Consider the following 17,791-nt stretch of genomic DNA (forward strand, 5'->3'; position numbering starts at 1 on the left):
AATTGCTATTCCCGAATGTTCCACGGCCATTATCATCGGACTATACTTTTCAGGAAGACCTGCTAGCAACAAGGAACCAATCCACTCTTCATCGATTTTAAAACCTGTTCGTCGTAGTTTTTGAGAAGTCTCGACGATCTGATTAACGTAAGATTCCATGCTATTGTGGTTTTCAAGCCTGGCCGATATCAATGTCCGTAAAAGCCCAATTTTTCGCATGAAACCACTGTCATCATATAAGTTTCTGAGACTGGTCCATAATTCTTGAGCACTGTTGGCGTCCTTCACGTGTGGGAACAAAGAAGGGTCAATTGTCAACACCAATTTTGCTTTGGCTTTAGCAATTGTGGGAGGATCCGTTTCGCTACCGTCGATGCATTTACTTAGTCCCTCAAGCACAAACACATTCTCGACTGCGAAAGCCCATTCGTCGTAATTCTCACGTCCTAAAAGCTTGGGGATGCTCATCAAGTAATTGGCGGCCATTTTGCTTTTGTGAGAAAACACGTGTATCACTATATAAAACGACTTTTTCTTAACTATCCCGAACTGAATAACTTTAAACTAGGTACCCGCGCGGTGTACGCGTCCTGGGCCCATAACCTGTTGTTTATTGTCTTTAATAATACACTTCTAAAGTTTATAATCGTTTATTCGATAGGAAAAAGAAACTGTTGACTGTGAACACAACACAACGACGAATACTACAACGAGTTAAGCTGAACTAGTACTACTTACAGAATGAGGAGCACAGACACACGCAGAGACAACCAGGTTGTCTCTGGACACACGAATCTAAAGCAGCATGCCGCGCATGTCACGCATAGAATAGTTGATTGAGCTTTCGGTGTACATTTACAACAAGACCATCCCTATTGTCATTACATCTACAGGCCTGATACCGAAGAAACTACTGGAGAACTTGAGAAAACTTCAGTTGGACGAAAATATTTATAAAGTCATGCAGAAGGCGGTACTGCTCGGAACGGCGAGAACTGTACGCAAGTACATGGGTGTTCAAAAATCGAGGGTGTTATGATTTTTAATTCAAGAGTAGTGGACTGTATTAAAAGATAATTGAGTTGGAGATGGTATAAAAACATTTATTAAGTATCATTCACAACCATAAAATGAATATGTCACCTGCATGAAGCTAATACAGTAAAAAGCAACTAATATTAACCACATATATAAACTCAGAGAGACAATATCCAATTAAAAACAAGAGATGGTCCAGAGCAGTTCAAATGAGAAGTCACTTGATGTCAGACTTAGACGTTGAGGAGTTCAATAAATTCAATATCAACACAACGGTTACACAGTGATAGGGCAATCAATTGAAAATTGATTGCGAGAGCCTCCTTTTTCTATCAGAAAACGCGAAGGTTAGAATACTGAATTTTAAAGAGAAGACGCGAGAGTACAGAGAAATAGGCCCAAGGTGAAACTGCAATGTCTAAGTCTGATCATCAACGAGAAATCGATATATTAAATTTGAGTTGATCAATAATGTTAATGTAAGTATGAGCAGAACAAGAGTAGCACACGTTAAATGAGAAGCACAGAATTAATGAATTTGAGAAGCACTAGAATATTAAAAAATAATATGAAAAGGGCAATAAATTCTAATTAAATGAGAAGTTCGATAATAATTAATTAAATGAAAAGGACAATCATAATTAATATGAGAAGAACATAGTATAATTCATATACATTGAGATGATCTTGAAGAGTGCAAAAATTTATCAATGAATTCAACATTTACAGAGACGAACTGCTTACAAGTAAGCACGATTAGAACGTTCATCAGAAAAATAGAAGAAACAATTGATAAGTTAAGAGAAGTCATGAGAGTACTGAGTTGAATAAATCTCTAATCGTAGATTTTGAGATGTGCTGAAGGCTGAGAAAACTAACATGCATGTTGAGTCCGATGAATGAATATAGAAGAGAAACAATGAGAGTACATATTATAAAGAGTAGACCATACCAAATGAGTAGACATGAGTGTTCGAGCAGACTTTCCAGGGTGGAGCCTAGGTCGAGGTGTATCGAGCATTATCACTGATCGCTTAACGAAACTTGAGGTGTTCATATCCTGTTCTGAGGAAAACAGCTACGTCCAGGGTCCACCCTGGAGAATATGAGGATTCATTAATCTGAAACTCAACACCATGAATTAGTCATATGTATAAGAGGTGATCATAAGAGTTGTTATAAAAATGATAAAACTGATTTTAATAATAAAGAATATTACGAGAAGACAATGAATCAGATATCAATTCTATGAAGATGAACTTGAGAAGTTTCAATCCTGGTGCTACATACCCATTTTCATGTGAGAGGATCTAGAGAAGTCTGAAAATCTATATAAATTATGAAATATAATAAAATATATAGTTCTGAGAAGACAATAGTTCGATTTGAGTTGAGTGGACATTTCAATTGAGCAGTGCTCGCAAAGATTCGGAATCTATTTCTAGATTCTGAATCTCTTGCACGTGGACTAATTTCATTACAATGAAATTATCATGAAAATGGTGTAATGTATGATGTTGAGCAGTCTGAGAGTACTTTACCTTAAGAGACGAACAATTTAGCACCAGGATTGATGCGAGATGACTTGAAAATTAATAATTAGAAGAGGTGAGCGTGAAAATGAGGTGTTAGAAAAGCACTATGAAAGCTAAGAGACGTTACTTCTACAGAGCTAACAAAGAGAATCTTAAGAAAAATATGTAAATGTGTGGTTTTTCACTTCTGAAAAACACCGAAAGTGGGGCCGCTGCGTCGTTCAACCAGCGCACCGCAGAATCGTGGTACCATACGTGGCCACCGGAGCTGGTCAGGAGCGTAGACTAGAGAGAGGGCGGAGGGGGGCTTCGCTCAATTTTTAACATTCCGCCCGCCATAACTAACAGCGTTAGTTATCGAGATGACTAGAGAGGTTGAAATTCCTTCTTGGATGCTTCGTCTGAAGAGTTGACTGGTAGAATTGCTGACTTCGAGATCGGTCTGGTTAGAGTGGACGTGGAGGTCTTGAGGGGACCCTGGGTGCATGGTCATTACTCGCCCTAATGGCCACTTACAAAGAGGTAATTGCTCGTCGGTGGTGAGAAAGGGACGAGATGGTCTGACACGTTGTTCTGGTAATTGTCCCATGAGTTGTTGAGCTCTTATACCTCGATGCCGTGCACATGTAACACACTTCAGGATGTGGGATTTCACTGGGGCTCTTCCTCCAATGATCCAATATTGTTGTCGGATGGTGGACAGTGTGAGTTTTGTACCTCCGTGGAGTGTTCGTTTGTGAGCAGAATCTACAATCAGAGAAGTCAATTGAGAAGCTCGAGGAATAATTGCAGGATGCTTGCTATCTGGGTCTAAGAGAGCGTTGGTGATTCGTCCGCCTACACGAATAACACCTTCATGGTCGATGAACGCCGTGAGTCTACTGAACACATGTGAGGATGACAGAGCAGTACCATTTTGAAGAGCCTTGAGTTCTTGAGGAAAATACACTTGTTGAGTAGCCTTGATCCAATAGATCCTTGATTTTTCCAAGTCAGTTGAGGTGAGCGGAGTTGAGAAGTTCAGAGTTGAGGAGTGTCTGAGTCGGGCGAGGACTCTTAAACAGAGAGAGGTGATTCTTAACAGTTTATTGAGAGAAGAATACCTGTATATAAGATAACACGAGTAGTCTTGAGTTACGGCCGTGAGGAGGTTCTTGGTGGGTCTTGCTTCAGATTCGGGGTCAATTGTCGTTGCCGGCTGACGATTGGGCCAGGAATCTGGTGACTTGGAAATCCATGGTGGTCCCGTCCACCATAGAGTGCTGTTCAGTAGTTGAGATGACGAGAAGCCACGAGAAGCACAGTCCGCTGGATTTTCCTTGCCGGAAACGTATCTCCATTGTGCACCTGGAGTTAGTTCTTGGATGAGCTCTACCCTGTTTCGAACAAAGTCCTTCCAGCGAGCTGGGTGAGATGTGATCCACGTGAGATAGATTGTTGAGTTCGTCCACAAAGTCGTTGTGTGTATCTGTGTATCTAAAACACGAGGAGCATAATTAGTTAACCTGGCCAGGATGAGAGATGCTGTGAGTTCGAGTAGCGGGATTGTGAGGCGTTTCAAAGGCGTTACTTTTGTTTTCGAGCAGAGCAATGTGACTTTGGATCCTGTGGACGGTGAGCGGACTATGAGATAGAGGACTGCTGCCATGGCAAGTTGAGAAGCATCAGAGAAGCCCTGAAGTTCTATGGTAGCATTTTCTTGGGTGCCTACCCAGCGAGGTGCTCGTACATTGATCAATGATTTGAGATCTTCTCTGATGTTACACCATGTTTCTGTGAGTTGAGGTGACAGTGGTTCGTCCCATGACAGTTTCTGGAGCCAAAGTTCCTGCAACAACATTTTGGCCCTGATCGTGACAGGGGATACTAAACCAAATTGATCAAAGAGTTGAGCGATATGAGATAACATAGTACGTTTACAAAAAGAAGGAATACTGTATAAAAAGATATACAGTACTCCAAGCGCCTAACCGGACGCATCGGAAGAATGAAATATTAATGGAATCAACAATTCCGAAGGAATTGTCGTTCCAATAACGTGAGTTAGTCATGAACTATCATAGGAAATCCCAGAGAAGTCGAAAAATTCAAGTGCAACTGTAGACCGGTTTCGGGATCATTTTCCCTCGTCAGTACAGTATAGCACTGAATCTCTCGATCGGAGGAACCTCACTTTCTCTGCAGACTCCTACAACAGTTCATGGCTCCCAAGTTCAACTACTCAACCGGTCTACAGTTGCACTTGAATTTTTCGACTTCTCTGGGATTTCCTATGATAGTTCATGACTAACTCACGTTATTGGAACGACAATTCCTTCGGAATTGTTGATTCCATTAATATTTCATTTTTCCGATGCGTCCGGTTAGGCGCTTGGAGTACTGTATATCTTTTTATACAGTATTCCTTCTTTTTGTATTGAATTCTCCGGACCAGAGTATGGTCATAGTGAGCCAACCCCCTCAATTCGCCCGTGGTCCTTGATGAATGTTTGCACATTCGATGACTGCGGGAAGTAGTTGAACTTGGGAGCCATGAACTGTTGTAGGAGTCTGCAGACAAAGTGAGGTTTGGTTCAGTCTTTGCGTGACAGGTGGCGTATCGTGATGAGATATCTCAAAGCGGCGTCCCAAGATCGCATAAGACCACCATCCTCCGATCGAGAGATTCAGTGCTATACTGTACTGACGAGGGAAAATGATCCCGAAACCGGTCTACAGTTGCACTTGAATTTTTCGACTTCTCTGGGATTTCCTATGATAGTTCATGACTAACTCACGTTATTGGAACGACAATTCCTTCGGAATTGTTGATTCCATTAATATTTCATTCTTCCGATGCGTCCGGTTAGGCGCTTGGAGTACTGTATATCTTTTTATACAGTATTCCTTCTTTTTGTATTGAATTCTCCGGACCAGAGTATGGTCATAGTGAGCCAACCCCCTCAATTCGCCCGTGGTCCTTGATGAATGTTTGCACATTCGATGACTGCGGGAAGTAGTTGAACTTGGGAGCCATGAACTGTTGTAGGAGTCTGCAGAGAAAGTGAGGTTTGGTTCAGTCTTTGCGTGACAGGTGGCGTATCGTGATGAGATATCTCAAAGCGGCGTCCCAAGATCGCATAAGACCACCATCCTCCGATCGAGAGATTCAGTGCTATACTGTACTGACGAGGGAAAATGATCCCGAAACCGGTCTACAGTTGCACTTGAATTTTTCGACTTCTCTGGGATTTCCTATGATAGTTCATGACTAACTCATATTGGAACGACAATTCCTTCGGAATTGTTGATTCCATTAATATTTCATAGTACGTTTAGTTACCACAGACCCAGATGAGCTTGAGGTGATCTTGAATGAGAAGTAATCCTCTTGAGGATACCAGAGTAGGCCTAGAAGTTTCGTTGAAGTAGAACAGTCATCAAATGAGATCGGCGATGGTATCATTTCTTCCTCGGTTACCATCTTGAGCGTACTTGGAGAGTTCGATTGCCACTTTGCTAAGGGGAGGCCGCCCGCCATGCAGAGATTTTTCAAGTCGAGAGCGATTTCTGAGAGTTCTTCCTTCGTGTCTGCATCACCATAGATATCATCAACATAGCGACCTTTGGTGAGTGGTGGAATGGCGAGTGGATACTTGTGACCTTCATCTTCGATGAGCTGGAGGAGGACTCGAATGACCAAGAAAGGAGCAGCCTTGGTTCCATAGGTGACGGTGGTGAGGTGGTACGTCGCTATATCATCTTCTGAGTTTCGCCAGAGAATGCATTGGAGATCCCAATCGTCTGGATGCACCATGATCTGTCTGTATATCTTCGTGATGACTGTGGAAAACACAAATTTAAAGCGACGTACCCAGAACAATACATCAATCACATCTAACTGAAGTTTCGCTCCTGTGTGCATGATGTCGTTAAGTGAGAGGCCTGTTGAGGTGGGACTGGAACCATTGAAAACTACTCGCAATTTGGTAGAGGAGCTGTACGGTTTGAGAATTCCATGATGCGGCAAATAGTATTTGGGATGCGAGATGTCTGAGGGAGCCTTCTTCATGTGCTTGAGTTGTTCGTATTCAGTGAGGAGGTCCGTGTAGAGCTGGCAATATTCTTGGTTTCCCTCTAACTTGCGAAATTGTCCTTGGAGGCATCGGAAGGCACGTTGTCTGGAAGATCCCAAAATATTAGAAGATGATTTTAATGGGAGTCTTACCATGTATCGTCCAGAAGGAAGTCGAGAGTGAGTGTTCTTGAAGTGGTCTTCACATTCCTGCTCGTCAGCAGTGAGGTGACTTACGGAGGTGGACTTGACTTCTTCTTGTTCCCAGAACTTTTCGAGAAGGCTTTGAAGGTCAGAGTCTTAAGTGGCATGGTATTGGGGAGACACACTTGAGCAGACTTCTTGATGAGGGCATATTGGACCTAGGACCAACCATCCAAAGATCGAGAGCTGAGCTGTTAGAGTTGACCCATCTGGCCCTTGTCGGAGTTGAGAAAGAATGATGGAACCATAGACATCAGCACCCAATATGATGTCGATTGGCCCTGAGGTGTAGAACTCTGGATCGGCGAGCTTCAAATTGTCGAGGTGTGGCAAACGTGGTCGTGTGCAACAATTGAAAGATGGTAGATTAGTAAATGGAGATGACAAGATATGAGCATTTATATTCACGGTTTTGTGATTGTGAAGAGATTTCAGTGTGATCAATACTGATCCTCTTGATCTTGAGGCGGCTCTACCAATTCCAACGATGGTGACTTTGGATTGGCTTCGAGGAAGGCTGAGGTGTCTTGAGAAGTCTTCAGAGATGAACGAGAGTTCCGATCCAGAATTCAGTCTTGCGTTGTACGAGATGACTGGTGTGATGAGCGGTCGATAATGAGATGAGCTGTCTTCGAGGTTTGATGACTGCCTGAGCACTTTAGGCCCTTTTCGAGGTGTCTGGCTTGGCTCTGCTGGTCTTTTGAGTAGTCTTGGATGAGGAGGCTTGAAGTGACTTTAGTGAGACGGCTCGACTGAGGTGATCGTGGGGCCGTTTTGGCCGTTAAACGAGGAGGCACAATGCTTGAGCAGATCTTAGAGGATACTTTAGACGAGGCGATATTAGAGGCGGCATAGTGAGAGTGCGAAGATTTTGGTCTAGAGCTGGGTCTCATAATAGAAACGAGGACTTGTTTGAGACGAACATTGAGGGGTCGAGAAGATCTTATCGCAAAGAGCAGCCAAGAAGAGATGTTTGTTCTCGTATTGAGAAGTGAGACTTCCCCAAGCTATGGGAAGTGAGGTGTGCCAGTGAGAGCCAAGCGATCGATCTACTTCAGAGGAGTCGACTGAAGAGAAGATCTGAGGTAATGGAGGCGTTCAGCATTAGAAATTGAGGAGTAGAATTACGATTGACTGGGAGAGGTCCGACTTGAGTAGTCGCAAGAGAAGACTAATAATGAGATATCTGAGCAGACGAGGACGAAGCAACCGGTTGAGATGGCGTTTGAGGTGGATCGAGAGACTCCTTGAGATGACGAATGCTTGTGGAGATGAAGGCATGAGCAGGCTTATCACTCAAAGTATTCGTGGTCGAGGTGCACAATTCCATGAGAGGGCAGAGAGGAGAAATATGATTAGTGAACGATTATAAAATTCCAACTCAATTATCCGGCTCGAAGGACCAAATGTTAAAAATCGAGGGTGTTATGATTTTTAATTCAAGAGTAGTGGACTGTATTAAAAGATAATTGAGTTGGAGATGGTATAAAAACATAACCAACCATAAAATGAACATGTCACCTGCATGAAGCTAATACAGTAAAAAGCAACTAATATTAACCACATCTATAAACTCAGAGAGACAATATCCAATTAAAAACAAGAGATGGTCCAGAGCAGTTCAAATGAGAAGTCACTTGATGTCAGACTTAGACGTTGAGGAGTTCAATAAATTCAATATCAACACAACGGTTACACAGTGATAGGGCAATCAATTGAAAATTGATTGCGAGAGCCTCCTTTTTCTATCAGAAAACGCGAAGGTTAGAATACTGAATTTTAAAGAGAAGACGCGAGAGTACAGAGAAATAGGCCCGAGGTGAAACTGCAATGTCTAAGTCTGATCATCAACGAGAGATCGATACATTAAATTTGAGTTGATCAATAATGTTAATGTAAGTATGAGCAGAACAAGAGTAGCACACGTTAAATGAGAAGCACAGAATTAATGAATTTGAGAAGCACTAGAATATTAAAAAATAATATGAAAAGGGCAATAAATTCTAATTAAATGAGAAGTTCGATAATAATTAATTAAATGAAAAGGACAATCATAATTAATATGAGAAGAACATAGTATAATTCATATACATTGAGATGATCTTGAAGAGTGCAAAAATTTATCAATGAATTCAACATTAACAGAGACGAACTGCTTACAAGTAAGCACGATTAGAACGTTCATCAGAAAAATAGAAGAAACAATTGATTAATTAAGAGAAGTCATGAGAGTACTGAGTTGAATAAATCTCTAATCGTAGATTTTGAGATGTGCTGAAGGCTGAGAAAACTAACATGCATGTTGAGTCCGATGAATGAATATAGAAGAGAAACAATGAGAGTACATATTATAAAGAGTAGACCATACCAAATGAGTAGACATGAGTGTTCGAGCAGACTTTCCAGGGTGGAGCCTAGGTCGAGGTGTATCGAGCATTATCACTGATCGCTTGACGAAACTTGAGGTGTTCATATCCTGTTCTGAGGAAAACAGCTACGTCCAGGGTCCACCCTGGAGAATATGAGGATTCATTCATCTGAAACTCAACACCATGAATTAGCCATATGTATAAGAGGTGATCATAAGAGTTGTTATAAAAATGATAAAACTGATTCTAATAATAAAGAATATTACGAGAAGACAATGAATCAGATATCAATTCTATGAAGATGAACTTGAGAAGTTTCAATCCTGGTGCTAAATACCCATTTTCATGTGAGAGGATCTAGAGAAGTCTGAAAATCTATATAAATTATGAAATATAATAAAATATATCGTTCTGAGAAGACAATAGTTCGATTTGAGTTGAGTGGACATTTCAATTGAGCAGTGCTCGCAAGGATTCGGAATCTATTTCTAGATTCTGAATCTCTTGCACGTGGACTAATTTCATTACAATTAAATTATCATGAAAATGGTGTAATGTATGATGTTGAGCAGTCTGAGAGTACTTTACCTTAAGAGATGAACAATTTAGCACCAGGATTGATGCGAGATGACTTGAAAATTAATAATTAGAAGAGGTGAGCGTGAAAATGAGGTGTTAGAAAAGCACTATGAAAGCTAAGAGACGTTACTTCTACAGAGCTAACAAAGAGAATCTTAAGAAAAATATGTAAATGTGTGGTTTTTCACTTCTGAAAAACACCGAAAGTGGGGCCGCTGCGCCGTTCAACCAGCGCACCGCAGAATCGTGGTACCATACGTGGCCACCGGAGCTGGTCAGGAGCGTAGACTAGAGAGAGGTCGGAGGGGGGCTTCGCTCAATTTTTAACAATGGGGAATGCAGAGGAAAACCGTCTGCTCCGACAGGAAGTGCGGGTGGAGCAGGAATCCAACCTACAGCAGGGAGCCGATGAGCGACCCGGACCCGACCACCACCACCCCGAAAACCTGGAAAGAGCTCCAACATAGCTTAATCCTTTTGATATCTGAGATATCTGGGATAAGTGAATTTTCCTCTGGAGAGGAGTGTGAAAGCCGCAAGGCTAAAGTCATAATAATAATGTACTGTCCTGGCCTTAAATTACCTTGCGCTGGTCAGTGATGCTTGTAGATTTCTTTTTACTTTGAAGATACTTACCAATGACAGCACTTTAAAGACACCTTACAACTCTATGGCCAAAAATCGTGATCGTTTGTTTGTGGTAGGAATCCACATTACGTAGGCAACCCAAAGTACTTACCCTGATTACTAATAGAAAAATTGACGGGAGGTTGGGAGATTCGAAAGAAAACAACACATTTAAACCCAAACAAGAAACGTTTATTTCGGGTTTCATTGGAGACGATTTCTAATGTCATAGCTCTAGGGCGCAGCAGAGGGGAGGAAAAAGAGCTGCGAGAAAACCTCCCCTTTGAACAGCAACAACTACCTAATCTTCTACACAGGTATGCTTTTACGTAGCTACGGCAACAGGTTCAACTGGCGAGAGAAAATCTCACGTGAAATGCACACTTGGTGGAATCAGTTACATCTACAGCTATCAGTTCCTTAATGATGACTCTTAACCGGTACTTCAGTGAGATGAGTTACGTTCAGCATACAACAGTTCTGAATTGGGTAGGGTTCAGTCAGGGGGTTGTGGGAAGGATTAGACTCAGATGCAAGGGCATCCAGCCTAAAGGGTTGGAGACGAAGTTACAACGGTACCCGGCCTCAGGGGAGAGAGACGCAGCTGCAAGGGCATCCGGCCTCAGAAATCGACGCAGATACAACTGTATCCGGCCTAAAGGGTAAGAGACGCAGTTACAACGGTACCCGGCCTCAGGGGAGAGAGACGCAGCTGCAAGGGCATCCGGCCTCAGAAATCGACGCAGATACAAGGGTATCCGGCCTGCAGGATACTAGGAAGGGCAAAATCCACAAAAGTTGTATGTTTGTCCCGTAACACAAATATGAATTATTTCCGCTCCTGGCTATCACGTTCAAATATGTCCTGTATTGACCAACTCCACCAGTGAAGGGAAAAATAATAATAATAAAAGAAAAGGAAAAATGATAATTAAGGGTCCTTAATGCAATTACAGTATTAACCCTGTTGGTCGTACCTGAGTAATCGAATCATTGGCTCGGCTTGGGGACGCTTCAGTGACATTTACACGTATTCATAAGATAAGCATAAAAAAATATGTAGAAATTAAGAAATTAATACTATGAACATTACATAACACAAGCGCATCCACCATGAAACAAGTTTATTATAATAACTAGCCCTCAAATCATAAATGGAATAGAATTGGAAGCAAAAAGGGGTAGCGTACAAAATGGCGTATGGCGTCCCTATGACGTGTTCAAGAAAGAAAAACTCAGAAAGTACATTATTATCTACAATAAAGAAAATGAGTTATATTGTGTGTGAAGCACATAAAATAGGGACGGACGGAATTGGCCCTCAAGTAATTAACGGAATACTTTAACGATGAAAACTAATATGATGCATCAAGTACCCAAAACCGCATATTCGCAATAAAACCAAATTAATAATACAAGAAACGGTAATAATGAAATGAGTGGTAACTTACGTATGGAATTCACTGAACAAAATAAAGAAAAAAACAAGCTTTGTCTTACTCAAAAATTCACTCTACGAGAAAAAAACTAACTAACAGGAAAAACCGGTTCAACTCGTTTCGAGAAAGGACGCTTAATGAATCCCTTCTTCATTAGGAATTTCTTGCATTTTCGTTCTCAAGTATCTACTTGAAAAAGAGCGTCTTCCAGGGTTCTTAACGCTTGCGCCATTTCCCCTTTCAATTCAACAGCTAGTACAGAAAACCTTTTCTAACATTTCATTTCTCATTGGTGGTCTTTGATAAAGTCCACTAGAGGGCAGTCGTTATGTCAATATTGAAAAAAAAAAAAACAGTCCACTACAATAATAATAATAGTTATCTACAATCAAGCGTTCTCCAAGCGAAGGAATCTTTACGCTGCGTACATAGACTACAAGAAAGCATTCGATTCCATACCTCACGAATGGCTCTTGACTATCTTGAACATTTACAAGGTGGATCCTAATACTGTTAAGTTCTTGAGAAACGCCATGTCAACCTGGCGTACTAGTCTTCAAATGAAAGCAGCAAATGGCTCCATTACAACAGGACCTTGTACTGTCCTGACCTTAAATTACCTTGCGCTGGTCAGTGATGCTTGTAGAATTCTTTTCACTTCGAAGATACTTACGAATGACAGCACTTTAAAGACACCTTACTACTCTATGGCCAAAAATCGTGATCGTCTGATTGTGGTAGGACTCCACATTACGTAGGCAACCCAAAGTACTTACCTTGATTACTAATAGAAAAATTGACGGGAGGTTGGGAGATTCGAAAGAAAACAACACATTTAAACCCAAACAAGAAACGTTTATTTCGGGTTTCATTGGAGACGATTTCCAATGTCATAGCTCTAGGGCGCAGCAGAGGGGAGGAAAAAGAGCTGCGAGAAAACCTCCCCTTAGAACAGCAACAACTACATAATCTACTATACAGGTATGATTTTACGTAGCTACGGCAACAGGTTCAACTGGCGAGAGAAAATCTCGTGTGAAATGCACACTTGGTGGAATCAGTTACATCTACAGCTATCAGCTCCTTAATGATGACTCTTAACCGATATTTCAGTGAGATGAGTTACGTTCAGCATACAACAGTTCTGAATTGGGTAGGGTTCAGTCAGGGGGTTGTTGGAAGGATTAGACTCAGATGCAAGGGCATCCAGCCTAAAGGGTTGAAGACGCAGTTACAACGGTACCCGGTCTCACGGGAGAGAGACGCAGCTGCAAGGGCATCCGGCCTCAGAAATCGACGCAGGTACAGGGGTACCCGGCCTGCAGGATACTAGGAAGGGCAAAATCCACAAAAGTTGTATGTTTGTCCCTTAACACAAATCTGAATTATTTCCGCTCTTGGCTATCACGTTCAAATATGTCCTGTATTGACCAACTCCACCAGTGAAGAGAAAAATAATAATAATAAAAGAAAAGGAAAAATGATAATTAAGGGTCCTTAATGCAATTACAGTATCTACCCTGTTGGTCGTACCTAAGTAATCGAATCATTGGCTTGGCTTGGGGACGCTTCAGTGACATTTACGAGTATTCATAAAGATAAACACAAAAAAATATGTAGAAATTAAGAAATTAATACTATGAATATTACATAACACAAGCGCATCCACCATGAAACAAGTTTATTATAATAACTAGCCCTCAAATTATAAATGGAATAGAATTGGAAGCAAAAAGGGGTAGCGTCCAAAATGGCGTCTGGCGTCCCTATGACGTGTTCAAAGAAAGATAAACTCGGAAAGTACGTTATTATCTACAATAAAGAAAATGAGTTATACTGCTCGTGAAGCACATAAAATAGCGACGGACGGAATTGGCCCTTGAGTAATTAACGAAATACTTTAACAATGAAAGCTAACATGATGCATCAAGTACACAAAACAGCATATTTGCAATGAACCCTTCAAATTAATAAAATACGAAACGGTAATAATGAAATGAGTGGTAACTTACGTATGGAATTCACTGAACAAAATAAAGAAAAAAACAAGCTTTGTCTTACTCAAAAATTCACTCTAGGAAAAAAAACTAACTAACAGGAAAAACCGGTTTAACTCGTTTCAAGAAAGGACGCTAAATGAATCCTTTCTTCATTAGGAATTTCTTGCCTTTTCGATCTCAAGTACCTAATTGAAAAAGAGCGTCTTCCAGGGTTCTTAACGCTTGCGCCATCTCCCCTTTCAATTCAACAGCTAGTACAGAAAACTCTCTCTCACATCCCTTCTTACTGGTGGTCTTTGATGAAGTCCACTAGAGGGCAGTCGTTATGTCAATATGGAAAAAAAAGCAGTCCACTACAACCTATTCCAATAAGACGCGGAATCTTCCAAGGGGATTCGCTGAGCCCTCTGTGGTTCTGCATGGCCCTGATTCCCTTGTCTCATAGATTGAACTCTACGGACTACAGATTTGCCATCAAAAGCGGCAGTAGAACTATGATGAAACTGAATCATCTCTTTTACATGGACGATTTGAAACTCTTCGCATCTACCAAGAGGCAAATGCAACTGATGCTGAAAATGGTGGAAGAATTCTCGGAAGACATCAAAATGAAGTTAGGACTGGAAAAATGTCGACTGCTGAACATAACGAGAGGGAAAATAGAAGATGGTACGTTCAAACTCAAGGAAGGTGCAGAAATTGAAGCATTAAAGGAAGGAGACACATACAAATATCTGGGCATAAAACAGGCAAGAAAAATCAATCAGAGCCAGATGAAGAAAGAACTAACGGAGGAGTTCACCCGAACATGGAGAAGGATAATGAGAACTGACCTTAACAGCAAGAATCTGATAAGAGCTATCAATACCTACGCTTGCTCGGCGCTGAGCTACTCATTCGGTATCATCTCTTGGACCACCACCGATTTAGCAGCCTTACAGAGAAAAATAAGGACGATGCTGACTAAACACAATATACATCACCCCAAAAGCTCAATAGAACGTACCGACCTGGCACGACATCTTGGGGTAGAGGAATTGTTGATTTGTCCAACCGTATGACCCAGGAAATTGAAGGACTTCGAAAATATTTTCTGAGCAAGGCTACATCATCAGAACTCCATCAAGTAGTTTGTGCTGCTGATACTTCTACACCGTTAAAGCTACAGCAGGACCACTTGGAAACCGTCGAACACTCTACAGAAAGTAAAATGCAGAAACTGATTGGCAAACCTTTGCATGGGAGGCACCAGAACGAGGTCAATCATGATTACGTCGACATATCTGCGTCGAACTACTGGTTGATTACTGGAAGGTTGTTTCCTGAGACAGAGGGCTTCATGCTCGCCATCCAGGATCAGATGATTCCAACAAGGAACTACATGAAATATATCGCCAAGGATGCCTCAGTGGCGGATGATAGCTGTCGTTATGGCTGTGCGACACATGAAACTATCCAGCACATCACCGGATGCCGTTGCCAAGATCCTTCGCCAAGAATTGATACATAAGGTTCCTTATTAAAATTACCATCCGGGTGCTGTATTGGAAAATGAACATCACAAGCTATACTGGGATGGCACGGTTCTCACAGACCGGAAAATAACCCACAATAGACCAGACCTCATATTGCTCAACAAGGATGAGGACAGAGAACTATTCATCGATGTGGCGAATCCAAATAATAACAATCTTCTAGATAGGCACACTGAAAAATTTCAAAGTACAGAGATCTCGAGGAGCAAACCAGGAGACAGTGGAAGCTGAAAAATGTCAAGACCATCCCTATTGTCATATCATCTACAGGCCTGATACCGAAGAAACTACTAGAGAACTTGAGGAAACTTCAGCTGGACGAAAATATCTATAGAGTCATGCAGAAGGCGGTACTGCTGGGAACGGCGAGAACTGTACGCAAGTACATGGGAAATTCAGAGGAACATCGTCTGCTCCGACAGGAAGTGCGGGTGGGGCAGGAATTCAACCTACAGCAGGGAGCCGAGGAGCGACCTGAACCCGACCACCACCACGAGCTCGAAAACCTGGAAAGGGCTCCAACCGAGCTTAATCCTTTTGATATCTGAGATATGTGGGATAAGTGAATTTTCCTCTGGAGAGGAGTATGAAAGCCGCAAGGCTAAAATCATAATATAATAATAATAATAATAATAATAATAATAATAATAATAATAATAATAATACTAATGTCTGGCCTGCCTGGCAGCTATCTGGTAGATGGCCTGCCAGGTAGCCATCGTAACGACGTAGACGGTGCAGCCAGCCACGCCTGCTGTCCGCAGTCCCATTCCTTCTTCCTCTCTCTTTCACATCCTTTATAGGGGTGCTCTTTCTGCTCTCATTTCTCTACCCCTCACCCAAACCGAGAAAGGGGAGCACAAACCCATGAAAATGGTGATTACGAGAAGCCTCGGAAACAAGTCGCTGCCTGGGGATCGTCAGGGCATGTCTGGAGCCGGCGCTGGACATGACAGCATGCGGGACGTCGGTGGCAGGATGTTGAGGAAGCGGGCTCCTGCTGCACAAGAAGCTACAGCTCCAAAGCAACAACAGCAACCAACGAGTCCAATTCAATTGCCGACTCGAACCGCTGAAGGTGCTGCGCAGGATATTCAGCCAGTGCTCACCCAAGCGGGGTTAGTTAGAAAGCGCATGAAGTGGACAACGTCCATGAATGAAACTATTGTGCGCATATATAACTCCATCACGGGACTAGGGCAGAACACGAACAACTATAGGAAAAGGCTCCATGAGGAATTCTGCATTGCCTACCCAAATCTCAATGTCACTGAACAACGAGTGGCAGACCAGTACCGCGTAATTCTGAGAAATGAACTAATACCAACGGCACGAATCGAAGCAATTAAACGAGAACTTCAGCGTCCGCCTACAATAGAGAATAACACCAACACCTCTGATGAAATTCTCATGCCTGGGCAACAACAGGCAGAAGAAACTGATACTGAAACTCCATCTTGCAACGCAAGTGAGCCTGAACACCAGGACGATAGGGAAGAGCTCCACCGACAAGTTGACTCTGACATGAGGAGATACTTTGCCGAACTGGAAGGAACAGATCCTCTTCATCGAGTAGCACCTCCACGACTCAATACATCCAAAAAACTGTCACTTATAATCGACATCTTGAATAAGGACGTTTTACCTGAATACCTACAGAACGGAAGTTCATTGGAATATCTGCATCTAGTTTTTCACTGTGCAGCGCTGACGACAGCGAAAACCATAGGGGCAAAAATTCGCCGAACGAACAACGATGGTCAAAAATTACACAAATTACACGCGCCAGCATGGCAGAAACGTCTTCAACACAAAACAGAAAGGCTAAGAAGAGACATTGGACGACTGACGGAGTACTTGAACGGGAATCGAGGAAGAAAGGTTGTGAAAGCTGCCAAAGAGATCATGGATAGAAACAGGACACACACAGAACGAGAGACGGAGAATGCTACAGCTCACCATTGCCTCGACACTCTGAAGCAAAAATTAAGTCTGTATGCAGAACGCCTGAGAAGATATAAAAGCAATTATAGCCGGAAAAGAGACAATAATTCATTCGAAAAGTCGGAAGAATCTTTCTACCGGTCACTCACATCGTCGGATGGAGAAAATGGAAAGTTACCACCAAAGGAAGCCATTGAACAATTCTGGACCGAACAATTATCAACGAAACCTCAGTTCAATGGAGATACCGGATGGATTGAAGATGAAAAATCTGAAGCTATAAAATATGAGCCGATGCAGCATGACATGATCACAATTGAAGAAGTAAAATCAGCTATCAGAGGACTGCACAACTGGAAAGCACCTTGGCCTGATGGATTACAGAACTTCTGGATCAAGAAACTTTGGATCATGCATGAGAAATTGACCTCCGCAATAAATGATGTCATTGAAAATCCTGAAAGAAT

At 42.0% G+C, this 17,791-nt stretch overlaps 1 protein-coding gene across 1 annotated transcript; it reads right to left on the reverse strand.

Annotated features, from left to right (window-relative positions):
• Nucleotides 1-2,886: 2,886 nt before the first annotated feature.
• Nucleotides 2,887-4,482, reverse strand: LOC123317665. The gene is made up of 2 exons (XM_044904270.1): nt 3,876-4,482; nt 2,887-3,320 (listed from the first exon to the last, which is right to left on the reverse strand). The coding sequence occupies exons 1-2, from the start codon at nt 4,480-4,482 to the stop codon at nt 2,887-2,889; spliced, it is 1,041 nt and encodes a 346-aa protein (XP_044760205.1).
• Between the last annotated feature and the right edge of the window lie 13,309 nt (nt 4,483-17,791).

The sequence above is a fragment of the Coccinella septempunctata genome, chromosome 7 (assembly GCF_907165205.1).
Source record: "Coccinella septempunctata chromosome 7, icCocSept1.1, whole genome shotgun sequence".
NCBI lineage: Eukaryota > Metazoa > Arthropoda > Insecta > Coleoptera > Coccinellidae > Coccinella > Coccinella septempunctata.